Genomic DNA, 12,663 nt, shown 5'->3' on the forward strand with positions numbered 1-12,663 from the left:
CGCCCTGTAACCCTACATCCGAAGCAGTGACATAACAAAAATACTGCATTATTCGAGAAAATTGTTTTCCTATGCAAAACAATTAATCGATCTAAACGTGAGCTTTAGTGTTGTTGTGGACAAACTGGAAATAACTCGCGAGGACAGAGAAATCTAAGGCCATGGAAAGAAAGGGCGATAACGGAAGATAGGGTTCTTCAAGATATCGTTTATGAGCCATAGATCCACATCCTTGCGAGATCTTGAACCCTGGGGATTTGAGGAGGACGCTCAAGGATACCAAGGTGATATAAGAACCAAGTACGAAGGGTTACAAAACCACATGATTTCTTCAATCACGGAAAGAGCAAAAAAGTCTTGCGCCACGTTATGCACAACTCACAAATCCCGATGCTTCATTTTGACCTAGTACTTCTGTATCCCAAGTCAGCCAAAAGCTTACTCATGCCTCCTTCTCAACAGAGACGGTGGATTGTGCCTGAAAGGCACTTATCTACAGCCGTTTTATAATGTCGCCAAAATCACATTCTCTCTGGGGCTGCATGGCTTTCCAAGGTATGGACAATTGCTGCTGCTTCCCGGATGAGATAAATCAAGCTTGGGTCAATAAGATACAGTTATTATCTCCAAGGTAGCCGGGATTAGTATAACATGGGACCGAAAACCTTTAATTTTCAACATGATGCAACGATACATCAGGTGGGTGGTTAAAAACTATTTAGCAAAAATATAGCAGCAATGAAGCGACCACCTAAATCTCTGGACATGAACCCTATTGAACATATGGGAGCGCATGTCGCAAGGTTGGAGATCTAGTCCACACTGATCATTAATGTCCTCGTAAAGAGGAAGAGGTTAAAGGAGAATAAAGTACAGATCCCTCAAAGCGTTTTTTATGATTGAGCAAATGCATGAAATAACTAATCCAGCTTTGCTGCTTTGATTAAAATTTATAGCCCAAAATGAGGGTTTTTCGTTGTGAAACCATGCCATCGTGACAATCACATCAGCTTTTTTTTTCTTACAACCATGGTACAGGTCATTCATGCGAAAGCCCTTTTTGATTGCACAGGGGATGAGGAATCAGAGCTTACGTTTCAAGAAGGAGACATTCTAATTGATGGTAATTGACTTTAGCAAACCATTTTGCATACAAGAGAATCAAGTTTTTTCTAATTCTTGCAATGTTAAATAATAGTCCGTAGAACTTCAGAAGACGGTTGGCTGTATGGTCGCTTACAACGGACGGGCGAAGAAGGACTCTTCCCAGACAATTATGCCGAACTCATCTATGCTCAGTCCGAAGTAAACATTGACAGAAAAGAAAAATAACTGGACCCATTCTCTATGACTATTATGTCTATTTTCTATTAACTTTTATTTTTTTATCTTTGTAATTACAGCAACAACAAAAAACACCTACAAAAGCTGCGGCTTCGCCACAGCTACCCTCTAGATCAATGAGCAATGGTGTCACAATGTCTCCCGCCATTGGATCATCGCGCACAGAGGTTGCTGTAATAAAGCCATTGTTACCTGCAAGAAAAGCCTTGGATGCCTCTTCTAACGCGAAACCAGGACTTGAGAGTATAGCAGGATCACCAAGTTCTGGGAACAGTTTAACGGCTTCTAATACAGTTTTACCAAGTTTAGGCCTGAGATCAACTAATACTGCCATTAAAGTAGGATTGTCATCAGCGACACCTTTAAAGGCACATCCCAACTCAGTTTCAGAAAATAAAACTGTCCTTAGGCCCCCAGTTTTGCCAAAACGTAATGGGATGACGGAGATCAAGAATAACTCTGAGGAAGAGGAGAATAGACTACCATTATCAGTAAAGGAGCGCATGGCTAATCTGACCAAGGCAAACCAAAAGCAAACAAAATCCCTATCCTCCGCGCCTTCAGCAACATCATCTTCTACATCAACACAGTTGCCTGCATCACTTCCGCCGCGGCCAACGGCTGTTGGAGCGGCTAAAGAGCAAAACGGACAAACACGTGACAGTTCCGTACTGCCTGGACTCCCCTTTTCCATGGCAGCAAAGCCTGCATTACCACCTAGAACATCTCCGTCACCACCATCAACAAGCTCTGGATCGTCTTCAACAGAAGTCAATCCGTCAAAGCATGTATATCAGATCCAGGATTCGCAGGTTCCTGTGCCCAAACTGACGACTTTTTCGAAACCTCGGTCTGCTAGAACTGGGAAGAGCACAACATCACCAACGATCTCAAAGACATCATCACCTTCACTAACCACTTCATCTACAAATAATGATGCTCTTGAACCAATCGCGTCCAATACCCCGCCCAAGCTTCCAAACCGTACACTAATTATACCAACCGCCATATCCCCAGCAAACAAGCCAGCTGACACAGCAGGTATCCCAGGACCTGCGCCTTTCAGTCCCCCTACAACCCACCAAGCATTAGTCGAATTGAGCTTCTTGCCTGCGATCACTCGCAATTCCCAGCCTTTGCCATTGCCCTCGCGAGCTCCCTTGATCAACACAGTCACTCCTTCTTCGACAATCTCACCGTCTGTAACACGATCTGCCGTTCAAGAATTAACTCGATCTTCAACAACAGGGAAACGAAGCCCCACCATGAAAGGCATAATCGAAAGAAATGGGGGCTCGACAGCTGATGAGCTAGCTATGCCTGCAGGCGCTGCATCTGGAATCAAAATTAACTCCGTGGGATCGAAGACACTGCCCTCAACTATGTCGACGACATCTGCTCCTGTAGCGCCTAGTGTTGTGACGGGAGAGACAAAGAACGCTATACCACCACCATTACCTGTACGATCCAACACGATCCCTATTACTCCTTCAACATCCACGGTTCCATCGTCTGTAACACCCATGAGGCTGCAAAGAGAGCCGAAGACAGATGCTTCTACTTCCAGTCTATTTTCGCATCCAGTATCCAAAAAGGGGGGCCCAATAATGGATGCGATGGATGCGATGGATGTGATAGCACATGGATGGAACAGACCAGCGCCTTCAGCTACAAAGACTACTTTACCAGGATCTCGCATTGCAGCTCCTTCAACACGATCGCTGGAGGTTGCGACGCCAGAAACAGTTGGAGTCAAACCTGACGCTAGAAGACGATATGAAGCACTTTTCAAGGCTTTAACTACAGGAGAATATATTGAAGGTAAAAAGGACTGGTTATAATCTCCAAATTAAAATTGAGATAAAACAGTATATCTTCTTTTTTATAACAATCATCCCCCCGATCTCACGATAGGCCCCAAAGTTCATGCGATCTATGTAAAGAGCCGTTTGGATTCCAAAACATTAGCACAGATCTGGTAAGGGATTTGATTAATTTATAATTTTTTTTTTTTTTTTTTTTGCATATTTTAACATACTAGTTATTTGTATAGGGATCTTGTGGACGTGGACAATGCAGGACGGCTCAACCGTGCACAATTCTGTATGGGTCTTTATCTGATTGACGAGCGTCTTGCCAGTGGGCTGATTCCTTTAGAGATCTCGGATGAACTCTGGATATCAGTGATGCAATAGTGTTACTTAATGCCATGCTTCCTAGCTAAACAATAGAATGCTACGCTTGTTGGATACTCTAGGTCGATGAAGGGATAGGAATTTAGTGGCAAAAGAGCTTTCGAAGTATAAAATGGTTTACTAAAGCTCATTAGCTGGAATTTATATGATCCTGAAAAAAAAAACCTTTGCATGGAGATCAAGTATAAAATTGAAGATTCGCACATGATTAACACCCTCTCGAACTTGGATTCGCCTATGACAAAATTCTGTTACAGTCAGATGTCCTCACAAAGCAAGAGAAAAAAAGGCTCTTTTTCCTCATCCACGAGACCATGGAATGACAATAAGCTGCCATGAACAAGCGGACTTTTGATAATGCATGAATAATAGAAGTTAGCCCATGGATCATTCTGATGTCTTGACTCCGCTTTCGCTCATGAGCTTTTCATTTCGTTTTTTCTGTGTCGGGCATGAATAAATACTCTTTTTCCCCGTGGGTGGGCTTTTTTTTATTTTTTTTCTAGCGGGGATTAGAATGAACAATTTCATTGACCAGTGCCTGAAATGGAATGATGGGAAAACATTACGTGTATACATGAGACAAAGGATAAGTCGAAAAGTAAGAACAGAAGAGGGAAGTGCGAATATTCTTTAACATATCACAAGTTCACAAGTTGCAGGAATATGAGCATTCACAACTGTTCATCGCTGAAACAACAAAGCATATGAGTAAGTATATATATACATCAGTTTGGTTTAGGTTAGTTTATGTTGTGATACTAGATTGGTGCCACCATTCAGCATCAAGAAAAGAATATCTTTGGGCAACGCAGAAGGGGAGCGCAGGTGAGGATAGAAAGATATACAGGAAAGATATCGCGGGGAAAGTACAGAAAAAGGATGATCAATCAAATGGGTCATCCGAGATGATTGAATAGAAATGAATGCTGATGAGATGAAGAGTAAAAGAAATAAGGTACAAGATATTGTATCTTGTGTCTCACTCCTGTTTTTGCTCTTATTGTTTGTTGACGGACCAATGCCGGGATATCCTGCAAGTCAATCTGCTCCAGAAATCAAATAGACTATGAGAGGAACCTTGATGAACTAATAATGTATATATATATATATATATATATATATATAATATAATACATTTACAAATAGGCAGGCGACAAAAGGGCTAGAACAGAGTAAACAAACAAATATCAAATAGCAAGTATCCTTTGGATTCATTTCGTGTAACCTGATATGATATCTTGCACATCAGAATGCACTTGTTGTTACATTGTTGCATCATTATTTGTTTGTGTTGTGGACAGTTTTTACTGTTGTTGAGAGAGTGCGAGAGAGACCCTTACTTTGTGAACAATCTGAACAATAAATAACAACAAAAGACCGTTGGACAGATGAGTTCATTATAGCAGTTCAGACTCATTTTGTAAGCGAATGATAATTAGCATAGTTTGTGGACAAGAGCTATGGGTTCTTTTGCCTTTATTCTCTTCAGAATGTTTACCAACTTTAACTCTAGATCACTATAAAAAGTAAATATCGTTCTAGTTCCACATTGCATACATCATTTTTGGTATAGACCCTATTTCTGCCATGTCTCTCCACAAAACAATAACAAACATCCGCCCTGGCCTGGCCAGTCTTCCAGCTTTTGCGTATGTTCAATCTCAGAAAAAGTCTAGTCCATTTTTGGTCTATCCCATTGACCAATTGTATTTCCTTCTTCAATTAAAATTGAATGTGATCCAAAAGTCTAATCCAAAGAAAAAAAAAAAATTGTACAGTGGAATCTCGATAATTGTACATTTTTGTACAAATTTCGAATTTGATATATTTCTAGGCCATTGGTTGGCTAAGAGCCTCTCAATTCAAAAATACTATTGTAAGCTGACCTCTCTATGTCAAACATGGCAGGAGGGCAGGTAAGTGACTGGCAAGTGAGGGAGATTGTAGCTAAAGGAAGGGATTGCAACTGAGGGAAGGTGATGGCGTAAGCTTGAAAAGATCTTGTGGTATTTTTTTTTTTTTCTTTTGTCAATCATCAAACACGACACAATCATAGCATCAGCCATCAAGCAAGTCCCTCTTCTCTAGTCCGTTCTATTCACGATGTCGGCTACTCTCTCGAGCAACAGACACAGCTGCAGCTGCATTGGTCCCTCTCTACCCTTAGGGCAGGGAGAGTTTAACAGCCATCTTCGCGATGGCAAAATCCCACCATCTTCGCCATGGTGATGATTGTTAGTGACCAGCGCTGTCTCTGCAGTTGGTTTTCTGTCTGCTTCGAGGCCCTCCGCAAGCAAGAAGCAATTCTACAGGCTGGACGTCCAAACTCTTTCTCAAGCAGCAGACACAGTTGCAGCTGCATTGGTCCCTCTCTACCCTTAGGGCAGGGAGAGTTTAACAGCCATCTTCGCGGTGGCAAAATCCCACCATCTTCGCCATGGTGATGATTGTTAGTGACCAGCGCTGTCTCTGCAGTTGGTTTTCTGTCTGCTTCGAGATGGAGCAAGTCTTGATCCTTTTCACTGTCGCCTCTGTCATTCTCGCTGTCAATTGCCATAATAGTAACCACCTCAACATTTTTTCAGTCTACAGCTGATATAACATTTTGCCAGTACTCGATTCTAACTTTTTTTTTTTTTTTTTTTTTTTAATAATATTAATAATCATATTATTACTATTATCAATATTATAACATACAAGACAAAAGAAGGAGGATCCGGAGCATCCGCAGCCGCACATGGACAAGAATGTTTGGCCTTTGTTGTTCACTCACCACTCACTCCCTCATACTTATTCGATATATAACATTTAATAAATCTACAGCTCGTCACTTTATTACTTTTTCCGGGGGGCTGGGAATGTGAAAAACCAAGTCTAAAAGTACTCCTCATGGATGGCACTTTGTGTGCATTGCATTACATTATGCTGTCCCGAGAGCTCCGTGCTTTACCGTTCCAAAAGATAAACGCTGCACTATTTATAAAAAGAGCTGAATCACCCATTATCCAATTATCCAACACTCTCAATCAACATTTTCTTCAACATGCCTAAATTCACTACTGCCAATAAAATTACTGCCAATAAGAAAAAGAGCAACTCTTCAAAAGTGTGTTCTCTCCCTTTCAATTAGATTGCCAAGTGCTGAAATAGCATTCCAAAAACATTGAACTGCCAACTAATATGCAACTAACATGCAACTAATAGGGACTCTCTATTGTTACGAATCTCGTCGGCCGAGGAACAACATCTTGCCGCCTTTCCCAAGAACACTTGATTATTAATAACGTAGATGTTTCGTTGAAGGCAATGGAGGCGCGGGAAATATTTGTGAAGAAAGAAGCGACTTTGAAAAAAGCTGATGAGTTATTGTATGTCACTGTGTTCGCAACTGTGTTCGCAACTGTGTTCGTAGAGCGTGGAATGCGGAGTTGATACTTATATTAAAAACTCCCTTGCCGTAATATCTCTAGAACTCTCAACTTTATCTTTTCGAAATCAATTCTTAAATCGCTGGTTAGTGACCAGGTTCTTGGAGAGATATTTGGGACCAGGAAAGTAACCAGGATACCCGAGGAACATTGCAGTTTCCTTAAAGGATGTACCCGAACTGCGGGTACTCAGGATTATCAGCATTTCCAGGATAAGCTTTCCAAGGCACCAAATGCTGTCAGAAATTCGCTCACGTTCAAGGTAATCCAGAATATGACCTGTACCGATCGAATATGGGGGACCAAGAAAGGCCAATCGCTCAATGAAGCGACATACCAGCATTTCTTCGTTACTCCTATAATTGAGACGCTCCTGCATGGATTGGGAGCAACAATTGCCATGTAATCACGAATTCATTTATAAGTATCTGCCAACCGGCAAAGTTTCCCCTAAAATCGTTTAACGCTCGATTTATGTCTTAACATCTGCTAGAGATTCTCGCCTCGAGGAGATGCCATCCCTGGATGCCAGTCTGGAAGAATTCCGACCCGACATCATCGCACGGGTAGATGACTTTCCAGTTCTCCTCGTGGAAGTGAAAAAACCTGGGATCAAGGCTGGGAAACTCCTATCGTTTGATTATCTCAAGCTGCTCTCCATGATGAAGCTGTCTTTAAACAAGATGGTCTGGGGTAACATCAATAACCCAGTGGTTGTTGGTGTGCTTGTCCAAAGTAGGTTTCAGATATCTGTATTTTACGTATGCACATATATATGTTTTTTACACTATAAAGCCAATGCGTTTTAGGTACAGCAATGAGATTTTACATGATGGAGTTGAGGTCCGAGGCACTATACATCCCGAAGGAAGTTGGTCGGATGCATTTGCCCACCGATAGATCAACTTTCTCACGGATGTGTGGTGGGCTTGGGATTCTGGAAGACGTGCAGTACCCTTGTCATGTTCGAGCTTTGATCCACATTGCATTATAAATTAGATCTATTATTAATCAGCTCAATGTTTTCTTGTTACTCGTAGCCGCTTGTACAGCGCGTGGCAGAGGCGGTTCGTGGGCGTCAGGCTTCGCCTCCTGGGCCTTCACCCCAAGAACCCCAAGATCTGAAATATACTCGCCCTTCGTATTTCATACGTCGTCGCGAATAAGGCTGAAGCACTGGCAAATGGTTGCCCGGGTTGTTTTTTTACATTCCTTTCAGAAGTCGGAACTTTTGGCAATATTGACACCGGTCTAAAGATGCACAATAAAGCCCAATGATACAGCTTTCAAACACCACTTGCTGAAAAAGGTTCGTGAAATTCCGATTTTTGTCACGCTCTCCATCCGCAGATAGATTTATAATAATATCATTGATAATTGTGGATGATTGTGACTCTAAGTAGCCCCATGGAGCCACCTGGCCTCTGAAAGCGATGTGTGTTGCGTATCGAGGCAAGCACCTCAGGGGCACTTTCATTAGGTTAGAACATGGTGTGACGGTCAGGCGAGACTTTAATAAAAAGTTCTGTCTGGCAACAATCTCTTTGGCTTCAAGACTCGAAAATATCGGCCTTGGAACTCATGAGCCAATAATAATCATAACAATCATCTCTAATTAACCTTGATCAAAGTTTGCAGAGAGTCAACTCAGCATTTAGCGCTTAAACATGGCAACAGTCCTTGAATAAATACTGGCATAAAAATCCTCAATCTACAACAAAACTATTCCTGCTTCACTCATCCACTCATAATCTCCCTACTTCTTACCATTTGCATTTATTTACAATGGAGTCTCAAACACCCATTCAACAGCGCTTGATATTTGTGAACTACAACGAGACGAATATGCATAGCGATCTGCTAGCTTCGCCTAGTCATAGAAAGTCTCAACAGCTTTCCACGAGTTCTCAAGAGGCTCCTTTGGACTTATGGAAGTATAGGCAGCAGATTCTTGATGCACAAAAGAAAGACTCCTCAATGCAAGGCTCATCAAAACAAAACTCGTCAGAGCAACATCCCCCATGGCTTAGTTCCGTGCTGCCTTCATCACAATCTTCAGAACAGTTTCCTGCACCGCTTCCACTAGCACAGTATCCACTCCTCCCTCCACCGCAAACTCCATATCAACTCCCTCCACCGCTCAATCTACAGCCGCCCGCACCACAACTTCAACAGCAGCGCCCAACACCACTGAATCAACTATCTCCTGCGCCCCAACTTACACAGCGGCTTCAAACACCCCTTCTACCACCACCACCACAGTATCCGCTGCTGTCCGCGGCACAGCCCCCACAACAGTTCCGACAACAGCCTATACAAAGCCCCCAACGGTTTCAATCTGTCGGCTCTAAACATGGGCCTGCGGGACGCATCAATAAGCCTGTGGTTTTAATGCCCAAACCATCCACTTCAAAGTACGAAATACATAGCTTTGACGTGAAGGAATATATCCTTCAAATGTGGAAGAGTCATGTAGCCAACCATCAGCTGTTTGGCGGAAAGCATTCCTTCCCAAAGCAAGGACCGTTTGAAGAGGAGCATCACCTTCGCCGACATACCATTAATCGCTTACTCGATTGGGAAAAGAAAGTCAAGCTCGAACCGCGGGCCAATTGGGGCAATAAGTTCAAAGTTGTCCGCCGGCCCTTTTATCCAGTGGAAGTAGTTCTTGTCCGTTTGCTTCAAATACTTCGAGAGCGCCGACTGCCTGTCAATCAACCGTTGATGAGGATAATGGCGGGCCATGTTTATGATATGCTTGTGACAAAGTTGGGTCCTTTGGAATTTGCAAAGCCCTCATTTTCATCAGGGTGGTTCGACTCATTCAAGGCCCATTGGGGTATTACATACCATAAGATGATGGGAGAAGCGGGCGGAGTTGACCTGGAAGCTATTGCGGAGGAGGTTGAAAAGATAAAGATTGCTTTGGAGGCGTATCGCATTGAAGATATCTATAATGCCGATGAGACTGGCTTGTTTCTCCAGACATTATCTTCATGGACTTTGGACTTTGAAAAGCTGGCAGGGATAAAGATTCCGTCTACAAGGGTTTCTATACTCCTTTGTACCAATGCTACCGGGACAGATAAAAGAAAGCCGTTTGTCCTCAGTAAGTGTTTGAGAGTATTTTTTCATATTTTTCCCCTTTCATTTTTCAAGCGTGTAAGCATTTCAAACAGTGTATGTAATAACCAGAGTATTTCTAGGCAAATATCTTCCACGAGGCTTCCATAATGATAGCATTCTTCAGGAACTTATAGAGATTCATCCATGGAACGAGGCTGCTCAGGGCCATGGCAGCGATTTTGAGGATCATGACGAAAGTCTGAGCAGTACTCATACGAGAAGCCAAAAGAAGCCTCGCCATCGCCCTGACTACATGACAAGAATCGTGTTTTTAAGTTGGCTAGAGAGGTTTCAAGAATCAATTGCTGCCCAAAATAATGAGCGAAAAGTTGCGCTACTTGTTGATAATGCAGGCTGCCATAAGCTCCTGGATGAGGACAGGCGGCGCTTCCCCAACATCGGAGTTATCTTTTTACCAAAAAACTCGACTTCTGTCACGCAGCCGCTTGATGCAGGAATCATATCTGTTTTTAAGCGATACTATCAGAGCAACGTAAGGAATCAGACTCTGAGCATGCGTTTGGACCCTTTCAATGTAGATGGTAGGCGGGTGAATGCCGTCTCTAACTATGATGCATGGAGAATCATTGCTGGATCATGGGACGAGGTCAAAAGTATGAGTATCAGGAACTGCTTTGGTCATGTCCCAATTTTTGGTAGGCGTCAAAAGAATGAGCTCTCAGGCAATGTCGCGCACGATCCAGATGTGCTTTGGGCCCTAGTGTGCGATAATGAAGCACAGGAAGCCGCAACCAACGACACTGGCAACACGACAACGGACATGGGGCGCAATTACCCTCTTCTACCAAGTCCTAACCTTTCTGTGCCAAGTTCTAACATCCCTCTACCAAGTCCAAGCTCTAAGGATCCTTTTGTGTGCGCAGCTTACGGGGACCTTAATCGCACTGATCGTGAAGCGAGACTAAGGAATACGGTTGCACCATTTGCGAGGATCCTTGACGGGACACCCATCATATACCATGCCATCAATGAATTGCTGGAAGAAGAAGGCTTAGTTACTGAGAAACTTCTGTCGTACCTCGCCCCAAGACCAAGCGCCGCCGAACTTATGGATGTAGATTGGCAGGAGCATGATGATGACGATGACGAGGATCACGAAGTATATGTCAGTGATGCAGAGGAATTGGGCGAATATGTCGCGATATCAAAAGCTAGTAGGAGAGGCTCCTATGTCAGTCGTGTCCATATCCAACCCTCAGATGACGATTCTTCTATGGATACTGATGGATCTGAAGAGCAAGTAGACTATGATGAGAGGGTCCAGAATATGTCTCCTGGTGCACGGCATGATGTTATGATGCTTGCTGCAGCAATAGCAAAAGGCGATGCTCGAAAGATCATCCAGTTGCATGCTGACAAATTGTTTCTAACGGAGATCCCAGATTATGAAGATCCTAGTACCAAGTATGATAAGAAGCAGTTTTTGGCAGACCAAGCAGAGGCAAAAGCTAAACATCAAGAGCAACAAGAAACGTATGCGAAGATTATGGCTAAATTTCCAGATATACCCTCGTCCCAACGCTGAGAATTTTGCGCTGTACTGTAATGCAATGCACACAAAGTGCCATCCATGAGGAGTACTTTTAGACTTGGTTTTTCACATTCCCAGCCCCCCGGAAAAAGTAATAAAGTGACGAGCTGTAGATTTATTAAATGTTATATATCGAATAAGTATGAGGGAGTGAGTGGTGAGTGAACAACAAAGGCCAAACATTCTTGTCCATGTGCGGCTGCGGATGCTCCGGATCCTCCTTCTTTTGTCTTGTATGTTATAATATTGATAATAGTAATAATATGATTATTAATATTATTAAAAAAAAAAAAAAAAAAAAAAAAGTTAGAATCGAGTACTGGCAAAATGTTATATCAGCTGTAGACTGAAAAAATGTTGAGGTGGTTACTATTATGGCAATTGACAGCGAGAATGACAGAGGCGACAGTGAAAAGGATCAAGACTTGCTCCATCTCGAAGCAGACAGAAAACCAACTGCAGAGACAGCGCTGGTCACTAACAATCATCACCATGGCGAAGATGGTGGGATTTTGCCACCGCGAAGATGGCTGTTAAACTCTCCCTGCCCTAAGGGTAGAGAGGGACCAATGCAGCTGCAACTGTGTCTGCTGCTTGAGAAAGAGTTTGGACGTCCAGCCTGTAGAATTGCTTCTTGCTTGCGGAGGGCCTCGAAGCAGACAGAAAACCAACTGCAGAGACAGCGCTGGTCACTAACAATCATCACCATGGCGAAGATGGTGGGATTTTGCCATCGCGAAGATGGCTGTTAAACTCTCCCTGCCCTAAGGGTAGAGAGGGACCAATGCAGCTGCAGCTGTGTCTGTTGCTCGAGAGAGTAGCCGACATCGTGAATAGAACGGACTAGAGAAGAGGGACTTGCTTGATGGCTGATGCTATGATTGTGTCGTGTTTGATGATTGACAAAAGAAAAAAAAAAAAATACCACAAGATCTTTTCAAGCTTACGCCATCACCTTCCCTCAGTTGCAATCCCTTCCTTTAGCTACAATCTCCCTCACTTGCCAGTCACTTAC

The 12,663-nt window shown here is 43.0% G+C and overlaps 1 protein-coding gene across 1 annotated transcript; it reads left to right on the forward strand.

Annotated features, from left to right (window-relative positions):
- The first annotated feature begins 1,376 nt into the window (after nucleotides 1–1,376).
- On the forward strand, nucleotides 1,377–3,625 carry BCR41DRAFT_135582 (hypothetical protein). The gene is made up of 3 exons (XM_022019511.1): nucleotides 1,377–3,165; nucleotides 3,259–3,322; nucleotides 3,398–3,625. Exons 1-3 carry the CDS (start codon nucleotides 1,461–1,463, stop codon nucleotides 3,537–3,539), a joined length of 1,911 nt encoding a protein of 636 aa, XP_021878994.1. The 5' UTR covers nucleotides 1,377–1,460; the 3' UTR covers nucleotides 3,540–3,625.
- Nucleotides 3,626–12,663: the final 9,038 nt, after the last annotated feature.

Source organism: Lobosporangium transversale (genome assembly GCF_002105155.1).
Source record: "Lobosporangium transversale strain NRRL 3116 chromosome Unknown BCR41scaffold_33, whole genome shotgun sequence".
Classification (NCBI taxonomy): Eukaryota; Fungi; Mortierellomycota; class Mortierellomycetes; order Mortierellales; family Mortierellaceae; genus Lobosporangium; species Lobosporangium transversale.

Bases quoted from the DNA above. Each gene is read 5' to 3' on its own strand.
- BCR41DRAFT_135582 (XM_022019511.1), top strand. From the start codon at position 1,461: ATGAGCAATGGTGTCACAATGTCTCCCGCCATTGGATCATCGCGCACA. The intron at 3,166-3,258 runs GTAAAAAGGACT...ATCTCACGATAG, and splicing joins TACAGGAGAATATATTGAAG to GCCCCAAAGTTCATGCGATC. The intron at 3,323-3,397 runs GTAAGGGATTTG...TTATTTGTATAG, and splicing joins AAAACATTAGCACAGATCTG to GGATCTTGTGGACGTGGACA.